This window comes from Bacillus rossius, chromosome 16 (assembly GCF_032445375.1).
Source record: "Bacillus rossius redtenbacheri isolate Brsri chromosome 16, Brsri_v3, whole genome shotgun sequence".
Lineage (NCBI taxonomy): Eukaryota > Metazoa > Arthropoda > Insecta > Phasmatodea > Bacillidae > Bacillus > Bacillus rossius.
Window position 1 is genome coordinate 6,817,242 of NC_086343.1, and position 18,967 is coordinate 6,836,208.

Genomic DNA, 18,967 nt, shown 5'->3' on the forward strand with positions numbered 1-18,967 from the left:
TGACAACGTCTAATAAATCGATGAACGCCGGCTGCACGCACGAAAAAAGTGTCCCGTTACGCACATTGTTCCGTTACGCTCGTTGTTCCGTTACGCTGTGTTCCGTTACGCTCATTGTACGCTTGCGCCGCACCGACAGAAGTGAAAACTTAAAACTTTGTTTATAAATGTGTAATATGAAATAATTTCTACGTAAAATGTACGTAAGAAAATGAATCTGATTACTAGTATAATTTCAAGTATTTATTCTTTTATTATTAAAAAAAAGTAGCATCTGTCGGCGACTGCAGTAATAATAGGTTATGTTGGATATTTGATTACAATTTATTTATATGAAAACTTGTTCATAATTATATTTAAACTTTATAGCTAAACGCCAGTTTTTTAAATTAATTACATGTCATCTATACGTGAACTGTTTCGTCGACTGTTTATAAAGTGAAGTGAAAAGTATATGTGGTTTTCATTGCTTATTAAAACAACAATTTCGGCAATAAAGGTTAATTATTTTTCATTTTAAAAATCTGATTACTATTATAATTTCAAGTATTTATTCTTTTATTATTAAAATAAAAATGTTGCAATTTTATTCATAAAAGTATGCAATCATTTCATCAATGATTTGTTATGACGTTGTCACGTTAAACCATCGTCCGTAAACCGACTTTACAGACAACCAATTTTTAAAATGTATTTTTTGATTCTTCACAATTTTTGTTTGAAACTTTTTTCGCTTAAACGCCTAGATTCTGAGAAAAACTTTGTCAAACCAAATTTTAACCTTTTTCTCCAAAAACTTCACGACCGATTAAAAAAAAAAAAAAAATCGATTCAGCTTTCTCGAATTACCCTTATATCAAGTTTTCAGGTCTGCTGGTAAAAAGTGCTGACTTTCCCTCTTATTGACTGGACTATATACATAGTATAAAACAAGTCGCTTCCCACTGTCTGTCTGTCCCTATGTATGCTTAGATCTTTAAAACCACGCAACGGATTTTGATGCGTTTTTTTTAATAGATAGAGTGATTCAAGAGGAAGGTTTATATGTATAATACATGCATAATATAGTAGAGAAACACTGATAATTTTAGAGGTTCCTAATGTGATGTCGTAAATAAACACATTTTGCGCTTACATTGCAAACGCTGGCTGAACCCTAAGCCATAGATCAAAATAATGTACTACAGTATTGTATACCTTAAAAAGGTCTACAAAAACGTCTGCGATGGTATATGTCTATCTTTTAGGGATAACCCACAATAACCATTTCTTTATCCTTTACTTTTTACGAGAAATAATGGCTTATTTACGAAGCGATTTTTAAGCAATACAGCATTAATCCTTATCCTATTAAGTACCTTAAATACATTGTGCATTTAATATAGATCAATATGGCCCTTTACAGCATGTAATTTAAATTAATATTTTAGAAGATATTACAGATTTAAAATGCAGGGACATAGCGGTTGCGGCGGTACCGGCCGGGGGGCCGATATATAAAGACATTCTGTAGTATATTTAGTATCAGCATTGCACCCATGCGAAGCCGGGGCAGGTCGCTAGTAAACTATATAATTAAACGGCCCCGATAAAAGCGAGAAAAAAAAACCCTTGAAAAATACTAAACCCCCGGCTTTGAACATAATTCTCGACAAGGAATCTCATTAATATGCTGCCCATCTTGTTGAAATTCACTAAACACTCTGTGTTCGTGCCGTCCGCCAGGGATGGCAGCACCGTTGGTCACACATTTCCGTTCCGTGCGACTTCCGTTACATCCATGAAATTAGTCCAACAAAAATTACGTTTTACCGCGATCTAAGAATTTGTACATAAAACAAAACAAAAAATTGGTTGTCTGTAAAGTCGGTTTACGGACGATAATTTAAGGTGACAACGTCATAACAAAACATTGATGAAATGATTGCATACTTTTATGAATAAAATTGAATCATTTTTTACTTTTAATAATAAAAGAATAAATAATTGAAATTATACTAGTAATCAGATTTTAAAAATGCAAGAATAATTAACCTTTATTGCCGAAATCGTTGTTGTAATAAGCAATGAAAACCACATTAACTTTTCACTACACTTTATAAGCAGTCGACAAAACAGTTCATGTGTAGATGACTTGTAATTAATTTAAAAAAAAAACAAAAAAACTGGCGTTCAACTATAGGCCTAAAGTTTAAATATAATTATGAACAAGTTTTCATATAAATAAACTGTAATCAAATACCTACCATCAATTATATGAATCACCATAATTTTTTAGTCAATTGTAACATAACCCATTATTACTGCGCTTGCCGACAGTGTAACGGAACACAGCGTAACGGAACACTGAGCGTAACGGGACAATGTGCGTAACGGGATACTTTTACGTGCGTGTAGCCGGCGTTCATCGATTTATTAGACGTTGTCACGTCAAAAAAAAAAAAAAAAGAAAGAAACCCTGAGCTAGTGAGGTTTTCTGTGTCGTAATAACGGTCGCCGGAGGGAGGTGTCGGAAGCGCAAGTTGGAAGTGTGGGCGGGTCGCGAGTAGAGAAAGAGGGTATTCCCCGGCGCAGCTGAAGGATGATGCGCGTGCGTCATGCTGCGAGGTTCCGCTCCGACAACCGCAGTTCGAGCACGGATCACAGCTCGGCTGCTTCCGTCGCAGGAAGATAAGTTTTTTTTTTTGGGGGGGGGGGGGGGGGGGGAGTTGGGGAGAAGGGCGGGGAATAACAGCTCTGACTCCGCTCTGAGTCACCCTGCAACAAGAGGCACGCGATAACTAAAAATAAACGGCTGTGGTTAAATTTTTTTTTTTTTTTTTTTTTTTAGATCCGTTCTACAATGAAACGGAAACTGTTCGTGGAAACGGAGACACAGACGGATCTCACGGAATAGAATTCCTACGAAGGCACGCAGACGGGAAACGGATCCGTACGGATTAGCTCAGCAATGCTGAGCTCTTCCGTTTACATTATCTTCGAAAGATTTGTGCAATGGGAGTGCATGACTTGGATGTAAGTTTTTGGACATACGCCATTGCGAAGCACATCTATGTCTGTAGAAGAAAAATACAAAAAACCCAAAAGACAAAAACACAAATTAAGCAAAAAATTGCTGTTGTCAACAGGATATAAACACCACATAATATTCCATTACAGGAATATGGTCACCAGACAAAAAAAACAAAGAAAAATGGACTAAGAGAACGAAAAAAAAAAAAAAAACACAAATAATGACAGCACAAAAAAATATTGAACCCAAAAAAATTCAGCACAACAGTTGAAACGAGACAAATCACGACAAAACGAAAAAACGAAACAAACTAATATTTTTGTGCTGTCATCAGTTGTGTTTTTTTTTTTTCGTTCTGTTAGTCCATTCTTCTTTGTTTTTTCTTTGTTTGTTGACCATATTTCTGTTATGGAATATTATGTGGTGTTTATATCCTGTTGACAACAGCAATTTTTTGCTTAATTTGTGTTTTTGTCTTTTGTGTTTTTTATAGTTTTCTTCTACAGATATACATGTGCTTAGCAATGGCGTATGTCCAAAATCTTCCGTTTACGTTGCTACGTGTGACCATGAATGTTTATGTTTCTAAATACGTTAAAAAATTGTTTCACGAACAAATTTATATCTAGTGTTCTATATATTTATACATAATATATTTTTTAATTAAATTAATAATTTCGTAACCTTCAAATGAAATCTCATTGGCTGCCGTTTGTTACGTTTCCGTGCATTCCGGAAGCAGCAGACGAGACAGTGAAATGTTCCGTGAGATCCGTCTCCGTTTACGTGATATTTCTCCGTTTCCGTGTCATTGTAGAACGGGGCTTACTGTTTCATACTTACCAAACACACGACAGCCATAAATGTTTATAGGTATTTTTAATAGATATGTTTGAAAGATTTTGATTCAAATTAAACATTCAATCGTAACATTTATGTACGCAAACACATTTCAGAGATTTCGCAGATAAATTTAGTACACATAACCAATGGCGGCTTCAGGATGACTTTTCGGGAGGGGCTATCGCACAAAGAAAGGTCGCAGTTGCAAAAAATGAAAGTGGTCAGATATTGGCCTTGGAATATTATTCACAAATTACAGGTTTCAAATACAGAACCTTAGTAGCTCCATGCAACTTTTGACGAGATAAAAGTTTAACATACGAAATTAAATATTTAAGTTAACATAAATATACACTAATCAATAAAATTGGTCTCGGGAGGGGCTATCGCCCCCACCGCCCCCCACTCCTTCTGGAGCCGCGCATGCACATAACCTTAAAAAAAGACAAGAATAATAATCAAATTACCAAATGGACCAGTTTAACCATCTTTCGAAAACAAAATTCTGATACGCATTTCAGTAACGTCGCGCCCGCAACGTGATGAAAATAGAAAATATTTCAAAAAGGTAATCCTGTCGCGTCTGCCATTTTGTTCGCGCTGACGTCATAGATGCGTTGAATGCTGTCGTGCTATTTTATTTATTTATTTTATTTATTTATTTTCATATCCTTTGACCCCATTTCTGGGGTATGATACATGTCAAGTACATATAGGAAAAAAAAAATAATATATATATACATATAAAGTTTCACAAAAAAAAAAAATATATACAATTTCACAAAAAACAAAAGCACAAAATATATAATTTCACAAAAAACAAAAACATACAATTTCACATAAAAAAAATATAATAATAATATACAATTACATTTTACTTATTAGTTAACATACATTACAAGTGGGATTGAATTTACCCTATAAAATCTTTGCTATTATTTTTTATTTTTATATAGTCTTCTACATCTTTGAAAGAATAAAAAAACTGTTTTTCAGCTATTTTTTTTAACTCTATTGCAAACAATTTTTTATTATTAATATTTTTAACATGCCGAGGTAGACTATTATATAAGCAGATTCCCACATAATTACAGTTTTTGGCATATTGGCTGGTGGAGTGAGATGGTATTCTGAGGTTGAGTGTAGTTCTTGTTTGATACGGGTGTATGTCACTATTTGTTTTGTGTAGATGTATGTTATCTTTCATTAAAATCATTAGCTGGATAAAATATTGACAGTAAAAAGGTATAATTTTGAGATCTTGAAATAGGTGTCTACAGGATGATGATGGTTTCGAAAAGGAAATTAGTCGAATTGCTTTTTTCTGAAGCTTAAATATTCTGTTTCCTTCTGCTGTGTGTCCCCAAAGTTCCATGCCGTAACTCATAATGGAATGAAAATTTGCAAAATATGCAGATCTTACATAGTCTTTAGACAATAACATTCGAATCACCCTAAGACCATAACAAGCACGGGTTAGTCTTTTAACAGTGTTGTGTATATGCGAGTGCCAGTTTAGGTGGGTGTCTATTTCAAAACCTAAAAATTTTGTTGAATTTTTTTCCTCTATTAGTTGACCGTTATAAGTGTAAGAAGTGTGTGTGGGATTGAACACTGTGTTTCTCTTGAAGTGTAGGAAGTTTGTTTTATTCAGATTTAGTTTTAGTCTGTTTTCTTTAAACCAAGATTCCATGTTATCTAGAGTGTTTACGGCTAACGCATTTAATTCGGTGTTATTCGGGGCTGTTATAACAATATTTGTATCATCAGCAAAGAGTATCATCTTTCCATTTATTTTTTGAGAAGGAAGGTCATTTATGTACAGAAGAAAGAGTAGCGGCCCAAGTATACTTCCTTGTGGAACTCCAGTTTTAATTGTATCCCAATATGATGTTACTTCCATAGTATCTTCTTTTAGGTAAACCCTTTGCTTTCGATTTTTTAAGTATGATGAGAGTAGTTTAATGGCAATACCTCTTATACCATAATTTTCCATTTTTCTTATTAAATTTCCATGATGTACAGAATCAAATGCTTTTGATAAATCACAAAAAATGCCAAATACTTCACTACCTTTATCCAGATACTCTAGGATGTGTTTAAGAAGGTGGTAAGTCGCTGTAGTAGTGGATTTATTTTTTTGGAATCCAAATTGTTCTTCACATAATAAATTATGTTTGTTTAAAAACTGTATAATTCTATTTGAAATAATTTTTTCTATTATTTTTGAAAATGAGGGTAATATGCTTATTGGCCTATAATTTTCTATTTTTGTTTTGTCACCTTTTTTATGTAGGGGGATTACTTTAGTTGTTTTCATGTTGTCTGGAAATATTCCAGATGCTATTACTGTATTTATTAAGTAAAGAAAATGTTGTGCTATAGGGTCAAAACATTTTTTCATTATAAAACTTGATATACCATATATGTCCTGTGTATGCTTGTTTTTTATGCTCTTGAGTACTTTTATGAGTTCCATTTTTGTAACCGGTGCTAAAAATAGTGAACTGGAGGTATGAGGAAGTTCGCACGTTTGCAAAGTAGAAGTTTTATTTAGCTTTGTATCTAATGGTGTCTCATTATTACAGATGTTTATGAAGTAATTATTTATGAAATTCGCAGCTTGGTAGTCATGTACATTTTTTCCTTCTATGTTTAAAGATATTTTGTCTGTTCGTTGTTTTATTATTTTCCCATTTGCATTTCCGATAATTTTCCACATTGTTTTACATTTATTGTTACTAGTTTCTATTTTATGATTGTTGTAGTTTTGTTTGGCACATTTCAATACTTTTTTGTATATAATTTTGTAATTTTTATAAAAAATTTCAAAATCTTTAGTAGTGTTCCCTTTTTTATAAATTCGGTGTAGTTCTTTAATTTTTGCACAAGATATTTTAATACCTTTAGTTATCCAATTTTTATCTTTTTTTAAATTATACGGTTTTTTTAGTGTTTTATGGTTCAAAGGGAAAGCTGCTTCAAAGTTTCTACAATAGATGTTTAAGAAAGAATTAAATATTTTATTTGTGTCATTTGTGAGATATATATCTTCCCAATTTTCCTTCAATAAGAGACTGTTCATTTGAGAAATATTTTCATCACTAAAGAGTCTATAGCTAATGTTTGTTTTACGAATTTCCATTTTAAAATGTAATGTGATAGTTTGTGCCATATGGTCAGACAATCCTAGATTTATATTTTTGGCATCATACATCTCTAGATTTGTCAGCATGTAGTCAATTTTGATACAGTATTTTCTGTTATTCTAGTTGGGCCATTTATACAATTTTGTATATTAAATGTTTCCATCATATCAATGAACTCATGTTTAATTTTAGAGTTAGTTAAATAGTCAACATTTAAGTCCCCACACAGCAAAACTTTGTCATTAGAGGTTTTAAGTGTCAATGTCAAAATTAGTTCGAGCTGCTGTAAGAAGAGTTTTATTTGACCATTTGGTGGCCTATATATTGATACAATTGTAATATGGTATAAATTTGTATTTATTTTTACTGCACTGCATTCAATTTCATTTTCAACACTTAAATTCTTTATGTTTGTGCACTCCTGAAAGTTACTGCTTTTTGAACTATCAACTAGAATACAACTTCCTCCATAGCCATTTTTTCTACAAAAAATTGAGACTGTTTGGTAGCCATCTATAATATTTAATGACTGCTCTTGATCATTTAACCAATGTTCTGTAAGGCAAATTACACTGTAGTGATTTAAGTCAGTATGTAGAACAGTTTCCAAGTCCAATGTTTTATTTCTTACTGACTGGATGTTTACGTGTAATATATTATACAAATTGTGACTTCAGCAACAGATGTCCTAATAATCCGCGATCATTCGTGAATGTTTTTTTGCAGTTGTAAAAATAAAAGGTATGCCATGTTTTTGTGTGTTAATTAAAACAAATACTCTAAATTTTATTTTTATATTTTCCCCCACTGGAAGAGCAGATTTTCTCTCTTATAGACCAGTAATGCCTAACGTCACTCTTTTCGAGGTCCAAAAATCATTTTTTAACTAATCCAAGGGCCGTATACGCTTTAAACTAGCATTTTTACAAATATGGGGGGTTTATATGATCTGTACAGCCACAATGAAGGTCTCTCAAGAGTGCAAAATGGAGGTCTCTCAAGAGTGCACAATGAAAGTCTCTCAGGAGTGCACAGTGGAGGTCTCTCAAGAGTGCACAATGAAGGTCTCTCAAGAATGCACTCACTAATTTATCAAAATCGAACACGTAAACAATCGATCTGGAATAAATCACCGAGCAGAAACAGGCAATCACTCCGGTTACCGCATATCCGTAGAACATTTCTGTATTTGGAGGCATAAGACACTATGTCCACCTTTGATCAAAATGCACTTTTAGTCATAAACTTGACCACCGTTTGACGTTCGTTCTAGTGGCATACAACACTAAAATCAATTATATGTAAAAAATGCTCATATTTTGGGTAGAAAATATTTGAGTAAATAAGTGAGGTACTATTTAAAATTCTTTAAACTAGAATATGGTTTATGTGACATAGTGTGCAGATTCATAAAATAGCGTCGGTGGAGCATTACTAAGTTCACTCTAAACATCAACAACACAGGAAAAATAAACATTCAAAACTGTTATAAAACTGGGATGGCATCTTGACGTTATCTACATGGATAAACAAGAGTCGGAAAACTTAAACAAGCATGTTTTTCCCCCCCGTCTGCCTGTTTGCCCTCTGTTATCAGAGGTCTGCGGGCTTTCCTAACTCACAGGATGTTTTCCTGATGTTTGACAGCTGCTACTCGGCAGCTGATTGGCTTGCTTGTGAGCCTCGTGCCATGGCGAAATAGTTTGTTGCGACGCACAGATGTTTTGTTTAAATACGTTTTTCTGCAAACATTATGCTGCTGCAAACAATATTTTTGTTTTGAGTGACATATATTTTATATATTAACACGATAATAAAGCTTGATTTTCTCATTAAAATAATATTAAAATATTTTATTAAAAAAAGTTAGCTTCTGTTGCTGTACCTCTAAAAAAATTAATTTCCGAATATACCAAATGTTTCGAACAAAAAATTCACAAGCAATAACTTACGATTCTTTAATACCATCGCAATTTAATGCTAGCTTTGTTAAATTTGAAGGGAAAAAAATGTTAAAATATTTTATTCTCTTCCATAAAGAAAATGAGTTTTCTGTGTCCTCGAAATGACACCGTAAAATGTTCGAAACACACACACGTTTTTAACGGTAAAGTACTTGTGCGTATTCGCAATCTGTTTTACGCGATAAAGGAAAAAAATGGCTATGTTTTATAATGTATATATGTAATTTCAAGGCATTTCATACCTATGCTGAAGTCCTTCGACATATAGCGTTGCCAAAAGAGCAATTTTCAACACCATTTCTAACTGAATACTTTAACTGTATTTTTTTTTGTAAATGGAACATAATTATTCATGTAAAATTACGGATATTTTAAAATTTGTACATTTACACGAAAACAACTGCATCACTACAAAATAGTGTTCGCAGTTATACTGGGTTCAGATTCTCACCCGGGAATTTAAGCTTTTTTTTTCTTCCTAGTACCTCAAATAGTTAAAGTTATATGCAAACCGTTCCCTGAATAGCTTTCCATTATTAACTGCGCAAATAATAAACATGATACAACAAAATGAAGTCAAATCGTTCAATATTCGATTATCTTTCCCATGGTTTTAAAAAAACCTGGAATGAAACATCAACTAAAATATAAAATTTTGCGCCAATTTTCTTAATAAATACTCAGTGTTATCTAAAAAAAACAACGTATTTCGTGTATGCAAAAATAATCATAGCCAATGTTGTACAAAGTTACAATATATTTCTTATAGTATTACAAACTATTTATTGGCAATTGGTAGGGACCGGAAAAAATCGCGGGTTCAATGACCTGTAGGATGAACTACATAGTTCTACGTACACTCGGTCATATGCCACCCACTCATTGGCTGCTGTCTTGTGAGACGTTCCAGCGTAGCGGCCTGTGATTCGATACAGCTTTGGTTGGGTGTTTCTCATTGGCCCAGAATTATCCAGGTGAGTTGTGAACCAATAACAGAGGCAGCACTGAGGTATTAACGATTTGTATTTTAGCCTATCGCGAAATGAATTCGCGAATTTTTCCCGTCTCTAGCAATTGGTTTCCGAAAAAATCTCGTGTAAAAGTCCAGATTTTTTTTTACACTGTACGAATCTACCGAAGCAGATTTTTGACATTGTTTTGTTTTTGTTGCAGCAAGCCAGGTGATGGACGACTCCGCTACGCGACGCCAGCGATTCGTCGGCCAGGCTCTGCTGATCCTGGGTACGTCCAATCACATCCTCGCAGTCATCTTGCCCTGTGGAGCGTGATAAGTAGAGACCTGTAAAATTCGCGATTTCAAATCCCTAAAGGATAGACTCGATGATTCTCTATGCACTCGTGCAAATTACATCTGCTGATTGGTTACCGACTCGTAACACCTGTTGACTGGAATGATCGTGATTCGCTAATTCTTCTGTTAACGATTTTTCATTGGCCCAGAGTCCCTTCAGATAAACTGTGGCCCAATCACTGAAGCAAAATAATGTCAAAAGTATTTGGACTCTATCCTATCGCGAAATGAATCCGCGAAATTTACAGGTCTCTAGTGATAAGGCTCTCTCTCTCTCCCCCCCCCCCCCCCCCCTTTTCCGTTTAGGCTTGCTCGATCAGGAGTTACAGATATCCACGCAGGCCTGTGTGTTTTTTTATATCGATTATGCAGGCGTCGAACGTTTCCACGATTCATGTTGATCGTGGAAACACACGACCCTGTTTTCCTGTTATTAGTTTTGAAGATTTCTCGGGGGTCTGCTTAGTTCAGTAGAATTTTATTGGAGACAGAAACTGATAAGCCGATAATGTTCCTTCATCCTCCTCAGTAAATATGTATTTGTATGTTCCCTGTTCCGTAAATAGTGACGTAGTCGGGGGGGGGGGGGGGGGTTGGGGGGGGGGGGGGGGGGGGGTAGGTGTCGGGACCCTCCCTTCCAACATTTTTAAAAAAAGAAACACAATCAAAGAGACAGAATGAGAAAATTAAAGCATCTTAAGCTACATAAGTTTACGGATAGATTATTGTAGAAGAATTATTATTGTAACCTTAGCGGGCTGCTATAATGTGTAGGCCTAGCCTCGTCATTATACCCCGATATGCCTCGTGCACAGAAGTGATAGGAATTTGGTTTTCAAGCAGTATTTTAATGCTACTTTTCATTTATACTTCTGACTTGTTTTTATCGAAATCATCAAATAATTGACATAATTACAAAGTATGAAAGTCAATTAAATGAAAACCAAAAAATATGTAAATGTTCAGGTTACTGTTATCGAGCAAACTCATTACTAGATTTCTATGCGTCTACCAGTCCCTGAAAATTTAGCGTGACAATCAATGTTTATCTCAAAAATCAACTTTAAAGAAGACTTGCTCATCAAAAATTATATAATGGATGAACTGTAACCCCCGCTTACACGAACTCAAATGGCTACGAGCTCGATGTAAAGATGTCTTACGTAGCACATCGAAAGTGTGTGGTACTATTCGTACTTGAGAAACTTAAAATAACGCAATTTACTTCGCGCGATGGTGCTGCTATCTGTAGAATTTTTGGCGTAGCAAATGTAACAATGGTTGCCGAACGGCTGTTAGAATGCATTGAAATAAACTTCTAGCCTCGTGCAGGAGACAGTTTATTAAAACGGTTTCTTTTTCGTTACCCAACAGGAAGTGGGTGTGGACTAGTTCTGGAACAAAGCTCCGCGAGTCAGGTTACAGTTTGTGTCGCAACAAGGCTTATTGGCCGCCTTGCCCGTGCGTCTTGGAATACCGCCCTAAGCGCTGCTCTTGACAGTCGAGACGCCGCTAAACGCCGCTAAGCGACGCTAAGCGACACTAAGCGACGCACGCGTCGCGGAAGAACCAAGCGACACACCATGTGGGGCGCGCCAATTGGGCCGGCGTCGTCGTCTGGTGACGCCGGGACGACCCGGAATTCAAACTCGAGTGAGAATTTTGTGAGGAATGAGAAGGGGGGGGGGGGGAGGGGGAGGAGCTGTAGAGTCGAATAAGTCGTGCTAGTATTGTTCACTTCATCGCTTAGCAAGTTCCGATGATTTTTTCCCAGATGGATCTAAAAAAAAAAAATATTGTTTGTCTGTAAAGTCGGTTTACGGACGATAGTTTAACGTGACAACGTCATAACAAAACATTGATGAAATGATTGCATAGTTTTACGAATAAAATTGAATCATTTTTATTGAATTATCACTATTTTGTATGGATACAAGGAAGGAGTGAAAAAATTCTAAAATTTAATTGATAAATTTAATTTTGTTTGCACTCATTGATTCAAATATGTTTATTACTTTAACGAAGAGATTATTTTAACTATAACTTTTATACATGTTTGCTATTTAACTTCTTCCAATCTGTGTTATTATGTTAAGGATAGGACGATGATAGGAAAAGTAGGAAACAAATGGGAGTGTTTCAAGTTTAATGTGCCTCTAAAAAGTCAAATCGATGGTTGTTCCAATCGAGCGGAAGAGAAATAGATGCGGCGCAAGCGTACAATGAGCGTAACGGGACAAAGCGTAACGGGACCACTTGCGTAACGGGACCACTTGCGTAACGGGACAATTAGTCATCCTTTTTCGTGCGTGCAGCCGGCGTTCATCGATTTATTAGACGTCACGTCAAAAATAATAATGTTATCTTGTTATCGCTAGAGCCAAGGACGTATCCATGGGGAGGGGTAGAGGCGAGCGTACACTTGCCCCCCCCCCCCTTCCTAATTAATAAACGACATGAAACGTTGAGATGTGTAAACAACCAATTTCTGAAACGAGATCTGTAGTCGAACAATCGACGTGCAGCAGATATATGTATGTATATGTTTCCTTAAAGTCTACTTTTCTGCCCAATGATATCGGCGAAATAATTGTGTCTCATACGTATTTTCGTTTTGTCGTATTTTTGGCTCGTTTCAACTGCTGTGCTGGATTTTTTTGGGTTAAATATTTTTGTGCTGTCATCATTTGTGGGGGGTTTTTCGTTCTCTTCTGTTTTGGAAAAATATTGTGTTTGTTTCGTATTTTCGTTTTATGTTTTTGTCTCGTTTCAACTGTTGTGTTGAATTTTTTGGGTTCAATATTTTTGTGCTGTCATCATTTGTGGGTTTTTTTCCGTTATGTTAGTCCATTTTTCTTTTTTTCTTTGTTTTTCTTTGTTTGTTGACCATATTCTTGTTATGGAATATTATGTGGTGTTTATATCCTATTGACAACATTGCTTAACATTGCTTAGTTTGTGTTTTTGTTTTTTGGGTTTTTTGAAGTTTTCTTCTATAGACATAAAAAGCTTTGCAATGGCGTATGTCCAAAAGCTTACATCAAGTCATTCCATACCACTCCCTTCAGACCCCAAAAACAGGTCTATCAGAATTTTATTCTTGTTATAGTAAATGTTTTCGTCACGTATATGTTTAGCACTGTGTGCTATACTCGTAGAAAAATAAGAAAATATTCCTAATAAAAGTTTTTTTTTTAACGATTGCGTCATGTTAACTCACTTGAAGTTCTTTTTTTAAGTGTTTCCATAGCTGGGTGAGGAGTACGAATACACGTCTATAACCCTATCCTTGAAGTAAGTTGTCATTGAAAAAAAGAAAAAAAGAAAAAGGAATAAACTAATAACCGAAAATCCAATACAAGCATTAATGAAGTAGTGGCGGATGAGGGTTGCAACAGTATGATGGATGATCGACGGACTGCATTGGATGAAGAAGCAGGAATACACTGAGTAAACCTACCAGCTTTGGGAAACATTCGCCACGTTTCCCACCCACGAACATTTCCGCGTTTTACCTTGCCATTGGGATAAATGGCCGAACGGTTTGTTAAATAATGCCGTGATTCGTAGAATTTGTACCGTACCAATTAAATATTTTTGCAACACATTTAAAAATTAGCGCACTTTGACGTAACGAATTTACACTTCGTAAATTTGAGTCATTACATTCGCGCGTAGAACGGAACAAGGAATGGATTGCTTGGTGGACCAACTCACGTAGTTCCGAGGACGCCGCTAGATGGTAGAACTAGTGACAGCGGCGGGAATGTTCTGTAACGAGCACTACTACTCAAGAGTATTTACTTTCTACGAGCACTTTCTTCATTTTTATAGTGACATTTTGAGTTTTCTAAAAGTTTTAATGGATTATATTATTTTATGTTCGTGTCATTCAGAATTGTGGTTCCGAATTCGTGAAAACGGCCCGAAAAATTTTGTTTTTAAAAGTTGACTTTATAGTTTAATTTTCCGTACGGGACGTTTATAGTTAAAAAAAAGAATAATTTTATCTAATAAGATACCTATATTTTGCATCCTCTAATTAAGTTAACAAATACTAATATATCAAAATCAGCTAAATCAGCTGTCTTTGTTGCTCAAATGGCAAGAGGGTAGTTTGAAACTTGAGCTGAGGCTCCAGGTTAGATTTCTAGATGGAATTTTCTGTTGTTTTTTTTTTGTTGTCATTAACTGTTAAAGTATTATCAAATATTGTTAATAGGGACAAATTGGAAAACTCGTAAGAAATACGTGAGACAAGTGATTGCAGCGAACCTGGCGGCATGGAGTGTAACTACGTTGTTGGAGCGCGTGAAACTAGTTCACAGTAGTGGCATCTAGCGGCGTGGAGAGGAAGATAGCTTGAAAGCGATTGCAGCAAATTGTCTCGCGCTTCGCCAGTGCTAATTGGCCAGAGTTTCCCATACTGCCCCATTACGATATTCGGTATTATGTATGAAAACGATCTTAAATTAAGTATTGTTACGAACGCGGACCGGATCGGCACGTGACTTCAGTAGGAAGCCTTCATTTCACAGACGAGAGAGCCACACCCGAAGTTCCCCGAAGTTCATGCTCGCTGTTTTTTTCTTCCGTTCTATGTCATTGTATAAACCGGTGTGGCATTAAATTTTGCGGTCGATTAGGATAGGTTAGTTACATTCAGTGGCGTAGCCAGGATTTGTGAATTGGGGGTGTTAAGAAGCATGCCCCCCCCCCCCCCCCCGTATTAAAGTGGGGGGTCCGGGGGTCCTCCCCTGGGAAAATTTGGATTTTAAGGTATAAAATAGTGCTATTTTAGCAGTTTTCGGTACTTAAATTTAAATATTGTAATGGTAAAAATTTTATTAATTTTAATATGAAATTTGTTTGAGTGATGAATAAGAAATTAATTAAATATTTGGTGCTAAAGGGGGGGTTTGAACCCCTAAAACCCCCCCTTGGCTACGCCCCTGGCTACATTATAAATACTTTAAAACATTGTGGATGGTTGGTTATATTAGGTAAGTGTAGCTACATTAGAAATACTGTAAAATCATTTTATGGTTGCTTAGCAAATAACTTTTTAATATGTAGCTATCCAGGGCTAGGAAACCGTTAACATGATTTCACAGTATCTTTAATGTAGCTATCCGAACCAAATCAACCGTCCACAATGTTTTAAAGTATTTATAATGTAGCTAACCTAACCTAATTGACCATTATTATCCTTTTATCAACCCCGCCATATTTATTTACAATGAACAAAAAAAAAACCCCCGAAGATGCACGATCGGACGTTTGGCTCTCTCGTCTGTGAAAGGAAGGCCTCCCACTGAAGTCACGTGTTGTCCTCTGACGTGAGGCATGCGACACGTGCCTCGCCGGATCATAATGGTCCTCGCTACCCCTCTACCCCCTTCTTCAACCCATCGCATCGACCCGTCTTTTAGCTTTCAATATATATACTGTATAGAAGTCGCCAGCCCAGGTTAAAATTTCTAATACGGTTTTGAGGTAGTTGGTTAATTCACCGCCGCAATCGCCACTATCTCTAGGGCATCGACTTGTGGTGGTCCCTATCGGACAAGTGTCGAAATCTTCAAACACCCCTTACCCCTCCTGTTGAACGACCTTGAGCTGCAGAGAATGATGGATGAGGGGTGCGGGGAATGACAGCGGGCGACAGCGCTGCGCTCTAACGTGTAAATAACAACTAAGACGATACAGGGCGTTACGGCAGCGCACTGCAGCGGTGAAGTTCCCAAGCTGCTCATCATACGCTTCTGAAAGACGTAGAGTAAATCCTATCCACTCGCGACTTCTATACAGTATATATATTCAAAGCTTTTAGCGACCTGGAATTTCTGCGGGTTTCCCGAGGCCACCGCGCAGATTGGCGCTAATTAACTCCGTCTTAAGGCCCCCGCCTACCCGGGCACACATACGGTGTGCAGAGCTTCAGGAAAAACAACGCGATTCCAAAACTACTCAAGATATCCGAGTGGGGCCTATTTGCGAATAGCATTTAAGAGATCGCTGAGGACCGAAAAGTACTTTTAATTACGGATTAAGTTTTTAAACTGTATTTTTAGAAGCGTTAAAATGCCTAAAACGCGTGTTTTCAGAGTAATTTTTAGGCATAAAACAATCAGTACAGATTCTTTAAAGCACTTAAGGGGCTTGCATAACACCTTTATCTTCATTTCTCGGCCATATAATGTCACGGTCACCGCTCAGATTTCATAGTTATCCTGTGACGACGAGAAGACCGCGCGCCAGTCCAGAGGAGACACCGCGCTAGAAGCACCAGCGAGCGCCGCGCTAATCATCCCGCCTCACTAACACACATACACCCCTGACGAGGCGGGCCCCTTAATGGACCTTTTGGGGGTCGGGTCGGCCCAAGGTGACGCGACACTCCCCCCCCCCCCCCAGGGTGGTTCCAGGATGTCTGCCGAGAGTATAAAAGCATAGAAGAGAGGAGCAACGGAAGAGAGTCTCCCCCTCGGGGAGTGATACTGGCGATACCCGTGCGATCGGCGAGAGGTGAAGAGGGCAAGTGGTCCTTGCTGAGCGAACCGGGACCTATCGGCAGGGACCTGAAAAATTCGCGGTTCCGATTACCTCCAGGATAGTGTACACAGTCCTCTGTACACTCGGGGCAAATAACGCCAGTTCGTTTGGCTGCTGACTTGTGAGTCGTCTCAACTGGTTCGCCCCGTGATTCGTCACTTCTTTGGTTGAGTGTTTCTCATTGGCCCAGAGTCGCCCAGACGAACAGTGAGCCAACAGCAAGATCAGCTTAAAGGTACATGTGTATGAATTTCAGACTATCGAGAAATGAATCTGCGAATTTTTTCCGGACTCTACCTATCGGGAGGCCATACCTGCGAGCAGTGGCGGATCCAGGATTTTGGTTTGGGAGGGGCTTGACCCAGCTAAGGCTAGGCTTTATCAAGGCAAACACTAAAACAATAGTGGACCCATATGCTTTTGGAGGGGGCTTGAGCCCCTTAGCCCCCCCCCCCTTCCTCTGGATCCGCTACTGCCAGCGAGTGAAGGCCTGGCGAGCCAGTCGGGTGCGACGGGCGATAGTTTCGTAACCTAACAAGGAGTTTAGAATACCTCGGTAGCAATTCCTCCGAGGAGACCGCTAAGGGCGACACCGGCTTGCACATCACCCGCATCTTCGCCTCTATCCACCTGGCGCCGAACATTGGGCTGACGTGAACACGCGTTCTGCATTACAAGCCACGGTAAACACCGGAATTCGTGAAGATCGCCGTAGGAAGAAGCTGCCTGATTACGAACACAACATTTTTCGTTAAACTCCGAACATTGATGACGTTCTGGAGGCATGTACCGTACGTGTGCCACAACGCCGAAATACCACAACGCCGAACGTACAATAACGCCGAATACCATAAAGCCGAATGCCAAATTGACCGCAACGCCGACAGCTAGAAATTGCTGTGTACCACAACGCCGAAATACAGTAACGCCTGCGGGCAGGGGGGAGGGGGGCCACAGGAGCAAAATGAAAAACAACCGAATGAATTTGTGTGCTAACCTTACCTAACCTAACCTTTGTGGCAGTTCTGCAATGACATTTTTCGGCGTTAATGTATTTCGGCGTTGTGGTACACAGCAGTTTTCTAGCTGTCGGCGTTGTGGTCAATTTGGAATTTCGGCGTTATGGTTTTCGGCGTTATTGTACGTTCGGCGTTGTGGTGCGTCCCCTACGTAACCTTTGAGTATGAACATACACTTCGTACGGTATTTATCGCATTATTACATTGAATAAGGGAAAAAAATACAGGGTTTCCACTAAATTATATACTATACTTTAACGAAGCCACACTTTGGAAAGTAAACGATGGGAGATTGTTTAGGCCCCAATAGCTATTGAAACCAAAATGGTTTTCAATCGTTTCCTGTCTTTCCCTTTGAAGTCCTTCTCGTTAGGTGGACGGGCCGTAGACAGGATTTTGTGAAGAAAGTACAACAATTGCATCACTTTTTATAAGTAAGTTTTTTTATGGTTGTTTTTTTTAAAAGAAAATTGATTTGTCACACTTAAGTCTCAGGGAATAGTTGACTTTTAGAATTCCAATGTCTACACATATAATTTTAAGAAATGGTTTTGGTCGGAATAGAGAGAGAGAAAAAAAATGGTTGTCTGTAAAGTGGGTTACGGACGATAGTTTAACGTGACAACGTCATAAAAAAACATTGATGAAATGATAGTTTAGTTAAAGTACTAAATTTAAAAGCTACTTTTGAAAAGCCCGCCTTAACCTATTTAATATAATAGTAGATTCATAGGCCAATCAAGTGGAAGAGAGATAAATGCGGCGCAAGCGTACAATGAGCGTAACGGAACAAAGCATAACGGGACATTGTGCGTAAAGGGACACTTTTTCGTGCGTGCAGCCGGTTGTTAATCGATTCATTAGACGTTGTCACGTCAAAAAAAAAAAAACAACGGAATATTTTAGATTTAGGGTTTTATTTAACTGGTTTTTTTTAACACTTTGTTCTCATTTAAAATGTTTGATTGTTTCGTTAAAAAGAAGTCATGGCCGGACCTCTCTCCCCCCCCCCCCCCCTCTGTCCCTGGGGTGGATGAGGACTCGTTGGTCCGTCAGCCGCGCGGGGGTTTTCGCAACGCAGGAGCTGCACGTCGCAAACCCACCTCGCAGTC

General features: G+C 37.6%; 1 protein-coding gene across 1 annotated transcript in view; it reads left to right on the forward strand.

Moving 5' to 3' along the window:
• LOC134539919 (uncharacterized) overlaps positions 1–18,967 on the forward strand; it is a 94,230-nt gene that overhangs the window by 63,216 nt on the left and 12,047 nt on the right. Inside the window, exon 3 of the mRNA XM_063382270.1 lies at positions 10,143–10,211. Within this exon, the coding sequence (XP_063238340.1) occupies positions 10,154–10,211 (58 nt within the window). The 5' untranslated portion in view covers positions 10,143–10,153. The remainder of the gene's footprint in view (positions 1–10,142; positions 10,212–18,967) is intronic.